Here is a 17172-nt window from a genome sequence, read left to right as displayed (position 1 = left end):
AAGAGTCACTATTTAAAATTGAAATCATACAGTGATACTTAAATATTCATTTGCTCTTTATCACTTTGCAAGATAGTCTTACCTCATAATATAGTATGAGCAAGAAGCTCAGTAAAAAATCATATACTTTTAACCTTATTGATATAATTCATAGCAATAGATAGAATACTTTGAAATTTGGTTAATCATTTTTGCTATTGAATTTCTTAGACATGCTGGTAAAATGTATTTTTTATATTTGCAAAGACATATTCATTTTGGACTTATGCACTCTACCTTAGCAAAGGAAACTCCTTAATCACAATCCCTGCTGAAGAGCACTGTTGTATTCTTGCATTGTATTTTTCTCAAATTGATTAGCATGAAGAAACACAGGGGAAACTGGGCAGCTTTAACAGAACTTGGTTTCATCCATTTCGTCTCCATTATCTTCAACTTCTTTTCTTTAATGATTTTCTGCAAGGAAATTCTAAATCTCAAAGGTTTATAACAGCTTGTGGAGTAAAATGCCGGTTTGTTTTTTTTTCCTCTGCTTACAGCATCAATCAGAAAAGAGAGGAATTTAAACTAACTTGCTACACCTGGGTTTGTTTTAAGAGAGAGCTGAAATACCGAAGACAGTGTTTGATTTCTCATTTATCATTGGGGTCAGAAGAACTCCTGGACTACAGAAACCTATTTCAATTCTGTAACAAAGGGGAAAGAAACAAACTACGGTCTTTGAGCTATTACACTGGAAAATCAAGAAGCTGGCAGTTTTCTTTACCAAACTGCCTTAGCTAAACTCAGAGATATTCTTAGGGAGGCATTAGAGAAATTGATTTTAAACAAGAATTATAAAGTGATTGGGAGAAATTGTATATTCGATGCCTGTAATATTTTGACATCACAAAATCTGTTAGGTACGTTAGTAGAGATTCTGGTCTCCTTTTTCATAAAGTAACACGTTTTATCTACATTTTCAAGCTCCTCTGATTGTCCTAGGTTTTTAATACAAAAGAATGAGTCAGTGCCAAAACTGACAACAGTTGAGATTGATTCTAAGGGATCATGCAACATGGGGAAAGGGAAAGGGGAAGGGAAAACCTTACCTTATAGCAGTCTTCTCGAATCTAAAGGGGGTCTGCACAAAAGCTGGAGAGGGATACTTTATCAGGGCGTGTAATGATAGTGCAAGGTGCAATAGTTTTAAACTAGAAGAAGGTGCCTAAATGCCTAGAAGCGTTCAAGGCTTTGAACAGCCTGGTTTAGGAGAAGGCGTCTCTGCATGTGGCAGGGGTGGAAGGAGGGGTGAACTTGCCGGACTTTAAGGTCTTTTCCAACTCAAACCATTCTGGGATTCTTTGATTCTATGAAAGGAATTTTGGAATTTCATTACTGTAATGAGATCCAATTCTTATCTTTAATTGTTAATGCTTAGATAAAGAGAGGCCAAAGCACGTATATATTCCAAGTAGATTGGTATACACCAAACAGATTGGATAGGGAGCTATTTAGCTGTGCCGCTTGAGTGGCATGCATCTTGGTTTAGGCTCATATGTTTGTACAGCTTCTAGACTAAATGTTTTTGGCTTCAGGACCTAGGCATCAGAATACATGTCTATGTACATTCTAATTACTTTGTGGCTACTTGATTAACTGATAAGCTTTCCTCTGTAGCAGCCAAATAAAAATTCCAGTTAGTTAAATCCCTCTACAGAATTTTCTTTCCATGTATCATGTATCATATATTTTACATATATTTGTTTCACACATCAAAAGGCAGATTCACTTCCTTCTACCTTGCTTTCACATAAAATACATGTTAAATGCCACTCCAATGTGGCTACATTGGAGCATTCACCAAAATCAGAACCATTTAAAATTTATGGGGTTTATTCTTCTTTTATCAAGCATTTTCTACATACAGAACATTCACGTGGTGTAAGGTACAGAAGAAAAATGCATGAGACAGATTACTGCAAATAAGTGAATAAAGGACAGTTCACACGACTCTTGTTTGTTCACAATGGAGAAAGGTTGTTGAAAAGGAAAACAGATTCAGTAAATAGAAATGTAAGCAGACTCTTAATTCAGTTAAATGTACCTACCAGGAGATTTGCTCAAGCTAAAGAGAGATTTACTGTATCACAAAGGGCAGGATGCTAAATGTACACAAGATTACAATGCTAGAAAATTCCAGATTTCTAAATTTACACAATCTAAATCAGGGTACAATTTTGTTTAAAAAAAGTATTTTTTTTTTTAATTTCCTTCTGAAAAAGGAGGTCAGTTTAAGAGCTTATAAGCATTCCTTAGCAAAAACATAATAAAAATAAAAACACTCCCAAACTTTTAAGTCATTGCTCTAAGTCTGGATAGTTGTTTACTGCTGGCTTTCTTATCCTGCTGACTATTGTTATTTTATTTCTGAGAATCTCATTTTTCCCATTTAAATGTTTCCTCATCATTACAATTAGAATTTTAGGTTAATAAACTTAAAAAAAAAAAAAAGATTTTGATGGTGGAAGTGGGTTTTTTGCATTTTTTTTCACTAGTCCAATTGGATGTATGAAATAGAAAATTTGCTGAGTTACCCAAATGGTTTAATAAATATGCATCAATGGTATAATGAATAACAAAAAAAATATTATCTACTTGTTAACTTCAATTCTCTGAGTTTCCAGCTTCCTAAAACGTACACATTTTTTAAAAAATACCAGTTTTCTTGTCAGTAAAAGTAAAGCTTTGTGTAGTCAGATCTCAGAATTTGGTTACTCTGAATAAGTAAATGCAGCGGTTCTCTGTAGTAGAACTCAGACTCCTTACTGATGGAACTCTGTGACAGCTGAAAAACCTAACATCTATTCTTTTTCTTAAAAAAGAAAAAAAAAAAACACCAAACAACCAGCAAAACAGCTTTCTCAATTAAGACTCGTCATAAAAATAAGCTTCTTGAATTTCACTGATCAGAAAACTGTGCACTGCAAATATAATTTCTCTTTTTTCTCTTTCTATGTCCCAAAGCTTGAGACAAAAATTTGATAGTAAATGTTTCTCTCCAATGACAGGCAATCCTGTAGTCACAATGGGAATAAGTTATACAATTTCTATGCTTTACCTTTCTTGTGACACTTTCACTTCAAGGCACAAAAATATTAAACTGTGAACTGACAAAACAGGACATCCTATTTCAGTTTAAGGAACAAAAAGTTGTACATCTCTCATTTTGTGTCTGAAGCAAAGCAAACCAATATTTGAATCATATTCAATTCTTCCATTTACAAATGCAAAGTATCATGTTAAATTCCCTGAAGCTTTATGGTTTTTCCTATTTTCTTTAAAGTAATGCATGGTATTTGTCATCAATTTCAATATGTAGTAATTCCAGTCAACCAATACAATCTTGGTTGATATTCAATAAGGCTACCATATTAGCAAATAGCTGTTGCTTTAGTAACTTATATGGAAATTGACTCAAATTGCATTCAAGTCAAAGGAATAACAGGCATAGAAGGGTTGAACAATTTCAAATGAAATTGGTGTAGATTTAAAGAATGCTATAATTTAAGTGCAACGTACTGTAAAACTATTAATTCAGCAAATATTCAACATAGATTCTTATGCTTCCCCAACCCAAATTACTGTGTTGCCTCTCTCAACTTCAGTGATCTCACAATTTAACTTATTGAGGCGTCCATCCAGGATGAACAAAGATTCCTTGGAAGGGGTCATGAGATACTGACCAAAAAGGCCACTGTCTTTTATAAGACGGTTCTTACTGTTCCAAGGCCATTCGCCTGCCCTGACAGGCTCCTTAAGACTCTTCACCATCTTAACCTTTCCAGAGGAGAGCTCCACAAAGAGAACGTCAGTTTGTGTACTGGAACTACAGTAGATGTTGTATTGATGAGCTTCAGTGAATGATGGCTGAAAAGCTACATCAGATATGTGCAAATTTGTGTGAATGTCAAATGAATCTTGAATTTCTCCTCTCAACGTTATGGTCTGGATCCTCATGAGACCCTTTGCATCATCAATACTGACAAGGTAGTGTCCATCTGGAGAGACGTGCGGTCTGCCTGTTACATCACCATTGTATCCAATCACAGAATCAGTAACACTATCCACTATAAGCTGTGGCAGAACAGCACCAGTGGTATCAGGTTTACAGTAGATAAAAAATAATCCTCCAAGATGTGTATAAGCCAGGGACTGAGGAATGCAATTATAATCCTTTAAACTAATTGTCTTGATGTACGACATAGTTTCAAGATCAATCTTCTGGAGCATGGGCTCATCTTTATGAAGAATAAATCCAAACCTGGAAGGAAAAGCACAAAGTCAAAGAAAGAGGTATTGTATGCATCATGTACAAATGTGGAAAGGCAATATAATAAAGTACATGAGTTAATACTTGCAGCAGTGTACAAATACAATTTAGCTTCAGATGTTCCAGAGATGAAGCATTCTATATTATTTAATTTTCAGTGTTCTTGTAATTATATTTTAAATTGTGCCAAATAAAATATCTAAAAAATAATTTCTCTGATTAATTGGCAATGTTTTATTTCTATAGACTCTAGGGGGAAAGTAAACATTACTCTGAATGTCTATTCAGTTAAAACTTTTACAAAAGCTAGGTGGAAGAAAAATATTAAATATCAATAGATAATACATCCCACAAGCTTTTATTCACTTCACATTCTTCTTCAACTTTCTTGGGAATCAGCTTTATCCAGAGCTCATTGTTATTCAGATAATTATCCTAATTTTTCTCATTCTAATTCAGCAGAAATGAATATCGTAAAAGGATTTAAGTTTATGCCTCCCATCTACCCAAGACCCACATTTCTTACATTTTTAAATGAATCTTTATACATTTCCATATATTCAAGGAATTCTCACTGAACATGAATAATATGATTAAACCTTAAAATTCTAGAGCTTAATGTTTGTAACATTTTAAACATATACTATATGACTATTCTCTGTTAAGCTGTAAGTTCTGACTGCACAATTTTTTGATTGCATGTATTCAAATGCCAGTGCTCTAAATACTGTAAAGTTATGTCAAAGTTTGTTAGTCTTGTTTATAATCTAAGGACCGTTCACAGCACTCCTCTGAAACAGCTGTTTTCCTTTGGCACATTTCTTAACATTTTACTTTGAATCTTTGATCACTACAGTGAAGCATTCTTGCTGCTGTGTGATGACATTTAATCTAAAAATACCTTTCAGATCCTATCCATATGAAGAACCACAATGTTTCAGTGGTTGAAAATAGTACAAAATTTCACATCATACTTTGCAAGCCCGATATATTCAATAATCCTTGATTAAGGAAAAAACATGCAGAAAGATTTCAGGACACTGCTCAGTCAGTTCCTCAGATATAAGGTAGGTTTAATTATATTTGTTCTTCTTCTTACCAAACTCGTACAATTTTCTGGAATATTTTTTAATTTCAGCCCTACTTTCCAAAATCCTTGCATCCTGCTTCATTATCATTGGATCATAGTACTGCAGAATAATTTCTTATAATTTTATAAATAATTTTTATTTATTTTATAAATAAATAATTTATTTTTTTTTTCCTGGATGAGTATTAAATCAGGGCTAGCTATCACTGCTGGTTATTAATATTATTTTCTTAAAATGTTAACACTCCAAAGAAATTTTCTAGTTCAAACTTTAAAAACTCACAATTTTAGACACTGATATAAGGTGGAAAACTTTAACCTAGAGGTAAGTGCATTAAAAGATCAGCTATGGTAGCAGAATATTAATAAGGTGAACTTAAGTAGAAGTTTTAACTTACAAAGCATTTTACAAATATCACAGTAAGTGAAGCAAGATGCTGAGTGACTTCCCTATGGCTATATCATGATCCGCTGGCAAAGCCAGGGTGATGATACAATGTCCAACACATTTTTTTTTACTGATCATGATACAGGTCATCCAAATCAGTGCAAATGAGATCTTAAGAGAGATAGATGGGAATAAGTGCAGATAACCAAAACACATCTTTTTTAATAGATCATCATAGATCATGATATCCTGCTTCAAAATTCGCTTGACTGCGTACAGTAAGGATCAGTTGCAAATAAATTTTAGCCCACTGTCCAGTAACCTAATTGCTGCCCTCTAACAACTATGTGCATCTGTCTGTACTGCCTTCTTTCCAGCATTATGAACACCTTGGCATGCCAGTTTGTGGATACACTGTGTAGTGTGGTTGACACACATGAATGACATCCAGAGAGACCTAGACAGGCTCAAGCAGTGGACCCAGGTGAACCACACGAGATTCAACAAATCCAAGTGCAAGGTCTTGCACCTAGGTTGTGGCAATGCCCACTGTCAGCACAGGCTAGGGTATGTAAAACTGGAGCACAACCCTGCCAAGAAGGTCCTGGGGGTACTGGTGGATGACAAGCTGGAAATGAGCCAGCAATTTGCCCTCACAACCCAGAAAGCAAACTGTATCCTGGGCTGCACCAAAAGAAATGTGGCCAGCAGGTCCAGGGAGGTGACCCTGCCCCTCTGCTCTGTGTTAGTGAGTCCTCACCTGGAGTACTGCATCCAGGTGTGGAGTCCTCAGTGTAAGAGAGATGCGGACCTGTCGTACATGTCCAGAGGAGGGCCACAAAAAATTATCCCGGGGTGGAATACCTCCCCTGTGAGGACAGGTTGAGGGAGCTAGAGCTGTGGAGAGGAGAACACTCCAGGGAGACCTGATAGCAACCTTCCAGTATCTAACGAGGGGCTATAAGAAAGAAGGGACAGATTTTTCAGCAGGGTCTGTGGTGATAGCACAAAGGGAAATGCTTTCAAAAAGAGGGGAGATTTAGATTGGATATAAGAAAAAAAGTTTCTTATGATAAGGGTAATGAAGCATAGGAACAGGCTGCCCAGTAAGGTGCTGAATGCACCTTACACATTCCTGGAGACATTCAAGTTGAGGCTGGACAGGGCTCTGAACACCCGATGTAGTTGATGTAGTCCCTGTTCATAGCAGGGGAGTTGGACCAGATGACCTTTAGGGGTCCAACACAAAAAATTCTACGTTTCCATGGATTCTAAAGGAAGCTTTGAAGTATAAAGATCAGCTGGAAAAAAAAAGAAAGAAAGAAAACAACCCCTATGTAATAAAATCGTATAATTTACCAGATCGTTACACAATGAATTATCAATACTAAAATGTTGCCTTCCAGTGGTGTCTATAATCCCAACTCAGTGGGGACGTTTCACAGAACTGATATTAGTGGCGTTTTATTGAGAATTTAATACAAACAGCAAGTGAATGAGCTGAGCTTCCACTATTCCACTGTTTGGTTGTCATTTATCTTTTTGCTTCTTTCACTTAAAGTAAAGCCACACTATTTTGACTGGGTAAAGAAGTTGGCACTAGAACTCTATGTTTCATTCTGTCTTGTGGCTAGCTGAATTCAACCCCCAAAGCTACCATAATCTAATAACTTTTCAGAAGCACTTAGTTTTCCAGAAGGATTAAAAAAACACAGCCACTCATAATCATGCAATGAAATTGTGCCTGTCGCCTTTGTGCTCTTAGCCTGTTCTTTATGACTAGGCTGTTGGGGAACAAGTGATACTTTAGAGTAACTTCACTTTTCCCAAATGATTTATAGATAGATGGTGGTGTGCTTAATGCAAAATTTCCACGTATAAAGATTGATATTCAGAAGTCTCCCACTGTTCATTAAACCATGATCAATATTTATGAGAATCTCAACCCTCATGTCTCTTCTATGCAGTGAAATCATACACAATATTCAACAGCATATAAAGGCATTTGTCAGAGTGCATATTGTGAACTTGTGCAGTTCAAGCCTTCAAGATATGAGAGCAAATCTTCACATTTCCAATTCTTTATTTTTACAGTTTATGCATGCGGGAAACTGTAGCCTGTGGGCATAACACTCCAATTGGAGTACATACTAGATCTCAGAAATCTGAGATTGTTTCTTACTTTACTTACTATATATGTATGAATAATAAAGATTTTAATACCAGACTTTCAACAATTTCAATCACATCAAAATTTTTCAATCACATCACGACAAACTGTCAAAAAAGAGAAATCTGAATAATTATGCTTAGCAATTCTACAGCACTTTCCATCCGAGGAATGCACTGGGTTTGGCTGTGATGGAGTTAATTTTCTTCACAGCGGCTCAGATGGTGTCATGTTTTAGATTTGCGACCAAAACAGCGCTGTTAGAACACTGTTGCTATTGCTGAACAGTGCTTGTACAGCAGCAAGGACTTTTCTATTTCTTTTTCCCCTCAATAAATAGGCGGAGGGTGCAAGAGTCTGGGGTGCAGCCAGGACAGCTTTCTCCAGTTGACCAAAGACATTCTGTGCCATATAACATCATGCTCAGCAATAAAACTCTCTCTGAATAGCCACTGCTTGAAAAACTGGCTGATTTGCGGGTGGTGACTCATGCTTTTGCATCACTCTTTTTTTTTTTTTTTCCACTCCTTCACTTATTAAATTGTCTTCATGGTGAACCATGAGCTTTGTCGCTTTCAGCTATCCCATTCTCTCCCACATCTCAGTAAATAAAAGTGAAGATGTGTGGTGGTTCAACTGCCAGCCAGGGTCAACCCACAACAAGCAGACATTAGCAGTCTGTGAAAACTAACAAGCTTTGCAATACCAAGATGAAGGGAGACGGAGAGAAATAAATTACATGACTTGTCCAAACTAACTGAATGGAGACAGGAAGAATATCCTAAAAGGTGTTAATTGCAAAATGCATTTTTTCAACAGTGAAGTCCACATGAATGAGTGCCCTATTTTCCTGTTTTTGGAGGCATTGGGGGCAGGTGTGAGGAAGCAATAAAAAAACTACCCTCATAATTAAGAGTGGAATAATTAAAATGAATAAAGTTAAGAGCACGTTATAAATGATTGAAGAATCACAGATTTGTAAGCAATGCAAGGAACCTCTGGAGATCATTTAGTCCAACCCCACTGATAAAGCAAGTTCCCTACAACATATCACACAGGAAAGTGTCCAGAAGGGTCTTGAATATCTCCAGAGAAGGAGAATCCACGGCCTCTCTGGGCAGACCATTCCAGTACTGTGTCACCCTGAGAGAAAACACATTTTTTTTCTGTTTTCTTCTTTTTATTTAGATTTTTTTCCTTTTTATCTGTAAAGGATAAATTTCAACGTTCTGCAACGTAAAATATCAGAAAAATTGCTTTCAGGTGAAATTAATATGAAAATCGACATGGAATGTATTCACTATCTTAAATATTAGTGACATTTTTGTTTAGTAGAAAAATATACAGTGCAGATAAATGAGTTCATTTATTTTAATGCTACAGCTAGAAAAAAAAAAGTCTTGACACTCAATTACCAGAATGTAGTTTAAGAATGGAATTTAGTATTCAGATTTAGGTAATTGTAAGTCAGTATGTAATGCAAAAGCAGGGAGCAGTTAACTTTAACAAACAAACATTCAACCACCATGTTCATCAGCTCTCATGAAAATATTTATGCTTAATCCTAAGGGGAGGCAGCATGCTTAGACTTCCATCTAGAATGGCAGTGACAGAATTTTGTGTACTCTGATAGATTTCAAGTAACACACCTTAAAAAAAGGTGCTTCACACTAAGCACATTTGCAAAATGATTACAGTGCCACAGCGGCCAGTGTAATTTAGAATTATAGTTTTTTTATAATCTGGTCTTTTCATCAGTTTATTAAAAAAATGATACATGAACTAAGAAATTGTAAGTGACAAAACCAATATGTGACAGGGTGCAGGATAATACTGAGACGTTTAGCTACAGAACTAGGGAAGAGGTAATCTTTTTTTTTTAAACGGGAAGTTCTAGTCAAATAAAGTATGAACTAACAGTGGAATAGATATTCCATACAAAGTTCCAAAATCATGTGAATTCTGACATCACCTCTTCAAAACAGTTTTTTGCAAGGTACTGTTTTTTCCAACTTTCATATTGCACAGGTAAGATTCCATCTTCTATACCCAAAGAATAGCTGAGCAAGAAGCTAGCGTGGAGCTGTCAACAAGAAGCAAACTCACAACTGAGTTTCCCAAATGTTGTTATTTTCTTCCAAACGGCATGCATTATTTATGAGCGCAGCTGTATTCATCATAGAACAGGAAAATGTCTAAATACTGGTTAAAAAGTAATGACAACACACGGCAAGCCTGAGGAAAATACTGCTAGAAATGAGATTATTATTATTGTTATTTCTGAATACTTTAACATAAAAATGTATCTGTGGTTGAGCTCAGAAAAATTGACAGAGTGGAAAATTATGTAAACACTGATATCCTCCTCCTTTTTGTTTCTGGCCCTACATCCACAGATTGTTTCCCTTAAGTCAATAGCCATTTTGTGAAAAAGATCTGACATCAAACTCTTAAGTAATGTTCTCAGAACAGAAAGCAAGTAAGAGGCAAAGAGAACTAGATGAACTACAGTGAAAATTATTTGTACCACGAAGGAAAAACCAGTACTTTGATACAAAATACAAGTTTTTAACCTGTTCAACTCAATTCAATAAAATAAGAAACATTATGCACTTTACCTCAAGTGAATAACACTGATGTTTAAAACCGTTCTTAAATTCTACTCATCAGGGACCATTACTCAAACTTGTGCACTAAATAAATAAATAAATAAATAAATAAATAAATAAATAAAAATAAGAAAAAATTAATATAGAATCAATATAGTCGTGCTTCTACAAATCTTGACCAAATTTGCCCCAAGAAAATGCCATTCTCTGCTCATGAGCAGTCTGTTAGATGATTATGATAGGATTACGGTAGACTCCGATTCTATAAAGATCTAATCTGCCAATGTGGGAAAGTACTATTTAAACAAAATTCTAAAATAAAAATGCGTTAAATATCAAATCTCTTTTTTCCTCTGATGAAATTATGAGTAAATTATCCACTGTAGTTCTGAAGAAGACATCAGCAAGAAAATAAAATGATTCAACACTGCCATTACTTTTCTTCATTAAGATTATTTCTCACTCTATATGTACAAATAGATGATTCTCAGGAAGACTGTTTTCACTGATCTATTTATTTATTTGTTTTACTTCATAGAGGCCTTGCATTCATATCACTGAAATCATCACAAAGTTAATTTTTCTCTTTTTGCAATAAATCTTTAAAATAAGTTTTAATATACATTATTTATTCTTGTTTTCTATATAACTTTCTATATAACTTTTCTATATAACTTTCTATATAACTTATGCATAAATTTAGATTTAGATTAGACCATTAGAAATCAGAAAGACTTCCAAAATGAAAACTATCAGCATTGCAAGGGCACATATCTTCCCTTCTGGACGAAGAAATTGATTGCTCCCAGAATAGTTCATTGATGACAAGTTGCTGAGAAACATCTTTAATTTCTGCAGTTCAGAAATGGTTGTTTGGATTTTGTCTGTTGGCTGTTGGTCAATCAGCATAAAAGTTGTTTTACTTTTGGGTATTGCAACAATTTTTGACCTTAGAACTTTGCCTCATTTTGTTCCAGTTGTTCATTATGACTTTAGGCTTCATATTTCTGTTTTGCAGCAGAATAGGCTCCCCCCTGTACCCTCTGTTAAGCACAGAATCTTCCTATCACGGTAAATGAAATATTTAAAACCCTGTCAGAAAAAGTTATAAATAATACTTTCAGCAGTAACACATGACTATGATAACGTACCTTTGAAACCTTAACATAGTAGTTCTAAGGAACAGAAATGAGAAGATAGCAGAGTCAGAATAAGAAAATTAAAAACAGAAGAAAAGGTTGCGAGGTCACCCTGATGGAAAATGAGCAATTTTTGCCTATAAAAACAGCATCACTTTCATTTTTATTAAATGAATGAAAAGGTCAGTTCAGATATAGAATAAAATTTAATGGCAGGTCTCTTTTACTAATTTTTTTTTTTTTCCCTCTCTCTTTCAGTTTTGGATTGTACCTGCAGAGCATTTAAACCATATCTCACTAGAGATCTACAGAAGTGAAATGGAATGTATGTTGAAGAGTATCTCCAAACAACCAATATCAAGGAACTATTAAGAAATTTCTCCTCCTGCTATGCTGGATTCTTCAAACACTTTTTCAGGCTTCACTGGAAGAGCTCACTTCTTTTAACATGGCCCAAACAGTCTGGGATTTTGAATCATGTATGCGCCATTGCACACTGTAAGAAATGTCCTGGTATTTCAGGGTAATAATGATGCCAGAGTCCATGAGTTGTCTGAGGCTTCTGTTACAACAGATGTATATGAAGTACATTTTCACTATTGCAAATTGATTACAGTATTCACAAGAAAATAATCCAGGACATTTTATGACAAAGAAAGTGTATTTTTAGAATCCAGGAATATACGAAATTGTTTGTGCTTTAACTGAACTAATTCTCAGGGAGGGAAAAAGAAAAAAAAAAAAAAAAAAAAAGGAAAAAAAATTAAAAAGAAAAAAAAGAATAGGAAACAAATGTGTTTTTTCCTTGTATATTTTAGAAAAGGTGAGCAAGCAGTCTAACAACAACAAAAAATCACTTCATTGCATAAAGAATGAAAGTCAAGGAAAGACCTAGATACACTGACACAGTGAACAAAAGACATTCCTAAAAATAGCCTTGAATGTCAGTACAAGGAATGATAGAATTCAGATCTGGCACACTAAAAAACACAGTAACAGCATGGTGGGCAGATGTCATAGAGAATGCATAGGAAAAATTATACAGGCCAAAATAAATAGTCAGCTCTTGTAGAAAATGAATAATGAGGTAAAGATAAGGAATTTAAAGGTGATAGATTATTTATGTCAAAACATTCCCCAAAGGTCCTCATTTTCAAAATGAAGCTCACCTACTGTGATATCAGGGGACATAACAACATTGAGAACAACAACAAACACTAAACTTTACAACTCCTTTCTTCGGCCCCATATCTTCTCTCTTCTTTTTTTTTTTTTTTCCTCCCACTAATGACCCCAATTAAAAAAGCACTAGACTAGACTAAAAAATAGCAGACACTTTCAAAACATGACTGATTTTTTTGGCACATAAAAGCATAAGACATGACATTTCTACTGTAAATATAAGATCAGCCTGGGAAGAACTGAGGCACGTTGTGACAAAGTTGCTGTGTTAAATTATTAATGCTTAGGGGTATTTTTTTCTTGTTGATATCATTGTTGTTAAGATGGAAGTTAGAATAGTTTATCTACAAGGAAATATTGCGTGTTGACACTTGGGAACATATGGAATAAACACAGTCAAAACAGAGTCTATCACTGCAGATTTTGAAGTTTTCTTTGATTCATATAAATACATAAGCATCTCAGCTTTACTAAATATTAAAATATATAATTTATCATAATATCAAATAGAAAAGAATGTGCTGAATATTTTTTTTCTAAATTCTCAAAATTACGAATACACACATAAAAATTTGCAAATTAATTTTCACCATTCCAAATACACGAGTCAAAATACAAAATTATAAGGGCTGCTTTGAAGAAAAATAAAGTTCATAACAGGCATACATGGCATGATGTTTGACAATTTTAAAGTAATTGAGTTTTGGAAGTTAATCAGCAAACATAAAAAATCTTTGTTAATTCCATTATTTTAAGATCATCTCAAGGTTAAATTAACCCTTATAGATTGATTTATTTGGAATACCAATGAGGATTTAAAGTAAAACATAAGGAATTTTCTATTGCCAATAGTAGCTGAGCTTTCTGAACTGAATCTTTCAATCTGTATGTCCTCCATAATGTCTTTAGAACAAAGATGCTGCAAAATCTACTATTTAAAGCAGAAAGATGCAGAAAAAAGAGTTCTTGCTGTCTCATCTCCTTCTTCCTGAGAAGTTCCTGTGAGCTTATTCTTCAAAAAGAATAAACATAAGGACCAAAACAGACCTTCTTTATGTGGGGGAATACAGAGAGGGAAGGAATGGCTACAGGTTTCCCATTTAACACTACCATCACAAAGACACAGGTTACAAAGATGGGAGATAGTACTGCAGGAGTCCCTAAACCTGTGTGTGTGCATTGCTACCGTGAAGGATTTACTCTATGATTCTGCAGTCATCATTAGACATTGCAGTTAATTGCTACATCTTTGCTGATTGCCCTGGTGCTACTGACCTGCTTTCTCCAAATCCTCAAGCTTTCAAGTTTTCACTCCTGTAGAAGTGCCTATATTTATAGCTTAATGACTAAGAGCAGTTTGCAAACTTCTCTATTCCTGTAAAATCTCATCTTCTTAATTTAATTTCTAAAATATTAAATTATCTTGCATCTTTGAGCTAAATTACATTCTCTACATGAAATATTCAACCTCTGTGCTCTCTAGTTGGCTTCACATTTACAACTTTTTTTTTTTTTTTTTTTTTTTTTTTTTTGACTTTTGAAACATTTGAATAGGAAGTCCTTTCTGATTACACCAGACTTCTGAAATAATATTCTCTGTGCATACTTTCATAAAAACATTGAAAATTCTCTCACAGTCCTTCAGCTATTTCACATCTTTGTACAGGCTTAAATTCTGGAATTAAATGTGAATTTCTCCATCCAAACTTACGAATGTATTGAGTCACCACCCCACAAGGGCATTTAAATTTCTCACTGGCACCATACTCCAATTACCTCTTAAAGAAGAGCTTAGTTTTTGGAATGTGTTGAACAAATGAATAAGTATAATTTTAGAAAGAATGCTTCCCTTATTATCCTACATAACAGAGAAATAAGAGAGAGAAAAATTCAAACTGAGAATATTCAGATCCTGAGTCATCTCACCAGTGAGTTGATTGTTCACTCTTCTACTTGTTAACTCAGATAACTGTATTGCATTTAAAATACTTGCTAAAAGATTAAACCATCTAAAAAGTTAGAGTGACTCTATTACAGTGAGTTCATTTAATATTGCTTTTGAAACATTTTACAGCAGTGTAATGATAGACCTTAATTTATTCCAATTATCTTTTGTTCACTTCAATTTATGAACAGTGAAGCTGAAATAATCAGCACTTTTGCTCCTTAGGCTTCTAATAATATATTTTCATGAGTATTGTACAAGTCATCTTTTTACAGCCATCCCACATACTAATTGCAAATGTCTATTTTTATGGTAAGAAATGGGTGTTAGCAGACAACTAGGGACAAGATCATTGGTTGCATTGAAATGCTTTGGCACAAAGAGTACTTCACTGATTAAAATTTTGTTCTCAGTAAACTAATAAGGCAAAACAGGAAAAAAAATAAAATATGTATTCTCAATTTCTAAACACTGCATCGACAGCAGGAATAAGATTTGCATATATATTTCCCAGAAAAGATCTTGGGACTTGTATCACCTACTGCAGATTAACAGACTCTGCTCTGTCCACTTTTGTAGCCACAATATCTGACTACTTTTCAACACAACTGAGTGGGGAGTTGGGAATTTTTTCAAGCAGTCTGTGTTTGAAAATATGGACATAAAAAATACCAAGCTTTATATTCACTCATTCTTGTGGTGTAATTTATCATAAACTGGCTGTGAGTTCACATGTCAGAGGCAAAACGAAGCAGATGAAGACAGTAGGACAGGTCGTAATAGTCTATGTTTACATAAGCAAACATAATGAAATTACAAATGTAAATTAGAAATTTAAATGCAAATTATAAATTTGAATATAAATTTCTCCCCTTTGAAATCTTCAGACTTCCAACAGCCAGTCTAAACAAACTCCTTTCTGTGTTCTTCTTTTTATTATTCATTACTGGTTTGTACCATAGCCTCCTTCACTGATTTACCAAGATTTTTGCTTCACTATTAGTGGCTGGAATAAGAAATTCAAGAAAAGCTTTGGGAAACGGTCTGTAAGCAAAGTTTGCACTTTATTAGTTTTGTGATAAAGAGAAGGATTTCCATGCCCCTCATCAATACTACAGAGCACCCTTTAAGAGTCAACACATGAACTGCTCCTGGTCAAAAAAATATATGTATTTAATCTAGAATTAAGTCATCTATATTTTTAAAGCCATGCCATGGGGTGCCAAGCTATTCTACTTATATAATATAATAAACAGCAATTTGCTATCTGTAAACATCAGTAGGTTAGTCTACACATTATTAGAGAGGTTAATGGCAATTTTGTTGGTTTTACTAAAACTAGTATTACGTGTTGTTTGTTTTATATATCAACAGTTATTTATTGCAAAAAGATTATAGCCAAAAACTGGCTTGATTTCTAATGGTATTTGCTAAAACTATTTAGCCCTTATCTCAGCAGTGAAAGGAAAGTTTGATTGGATCTTAAAACAAAGGAGACATTGCTCATACTATCACTCCTCCCCTCAGCTAAGAGGATACAGAACCTGTCACCATGGCCCTTCAGCTAAAGGTAGCTGTGACTCACCACACAGAGATGAAAGCAACTAATTGACCTACTTAGACAGAACACCAATTGCCAAAATGATTTCTTCACTGTCTTTGGACTAGGCCTATTTTTCCTAAATAATGTTTACCCCTACTGATTTCTGTCGTAATTACATGAAAATTAATGTGTCCAAATATCAGTTTTGTTTTACTGATCCTTTTATACTGCATATCACTGTGTATATATCAAGAATAGTTAGGATAGAATACATAGAATAGAATATTACTATTATGATAGAACATGTATCTCATAAACTCATTTGCCTGTACCATATAGAATTGTACAATTAAACAAAACAATCATTTTTAATAATTCAAGACCATTTTTTCCCTTGCTGTCATGTCTTTGACTCTCAAAGACTTGCATACATTAATATAACTTTAATTAAATTCATTTAACATTATGTAAAAGTGTCCAACAGGATCCCTCAGCTTAAAAGTTGTCGAAGGAGACACTGGAATGATTTTCACTGTAGATGACTACTTGCCTCAACTGTCAATGCAAATCTCAAATGTCAGTGGTGATGGGTAAAGAATCTGCAAGGAGCTACGCAAGTAGGAATCACCAGCTGTATGTTCCTTTCATGACAGAACTCCACAACTTTGTCTTCCCCAGGGCAATGAAACAATAATAAACATCAAATTTAAATAGTAAGAAGGCTAGTCAACCCAGCACTTGGTAATTCATGAAGCAGTAGGTTGCGTTCCCTCAAATCATGCTGCTACAAATAT

At 34.5% G+C, this 17172-nt stretch overlaps 1 protein-coding gene across 3 annotated transcripts in view; it reads right to left on the bottom strand.

Moving 5' to 3' along the window:
• Positions 1-1857: 1857 nt before the first annotated feature.
• The window catches only part of FSTL5 (follistatin like 5), a 342003-nt gene continuing 326688 nt past the window's right edge, over positions 1858-17172 (bottom strand). For all 3 annotated transcript variants that reach the window (XM_052690344.1, XM_052690343.1, XM_052690346.1), the window contains one exon: positions 1858-4303. In XM_052690344.1, the coding sequence (XP_052546304.1) occupies positions 3601-4303 (703 nt within the window). In that variant the 3' untranslated portion in view covers positions 1858-3600. The remainder of the gene's footprint in view (positions 4304-17172) is intronic.

Source organism: Tympanuchus pallidicinctus, unplaced genomic scaffold (genome assembly GCF_026119805.1).
Source record: "Tympanuchus pallidicinctus isolate F22 unplaced genomic scaffold, pur_lepc_1.0 scaffold26, whole genome shotgun sequence".
NCBI classification, from domain to species: Eukaryota; Metazoa; Chordata; class Aves; order Galliformes; family Phasianidae; genus Tympanuchus; species Tympanuchus pallidicinctus.
This window is presented reverse-complemented; position numbering and strand designations above follow the sequence as displayed.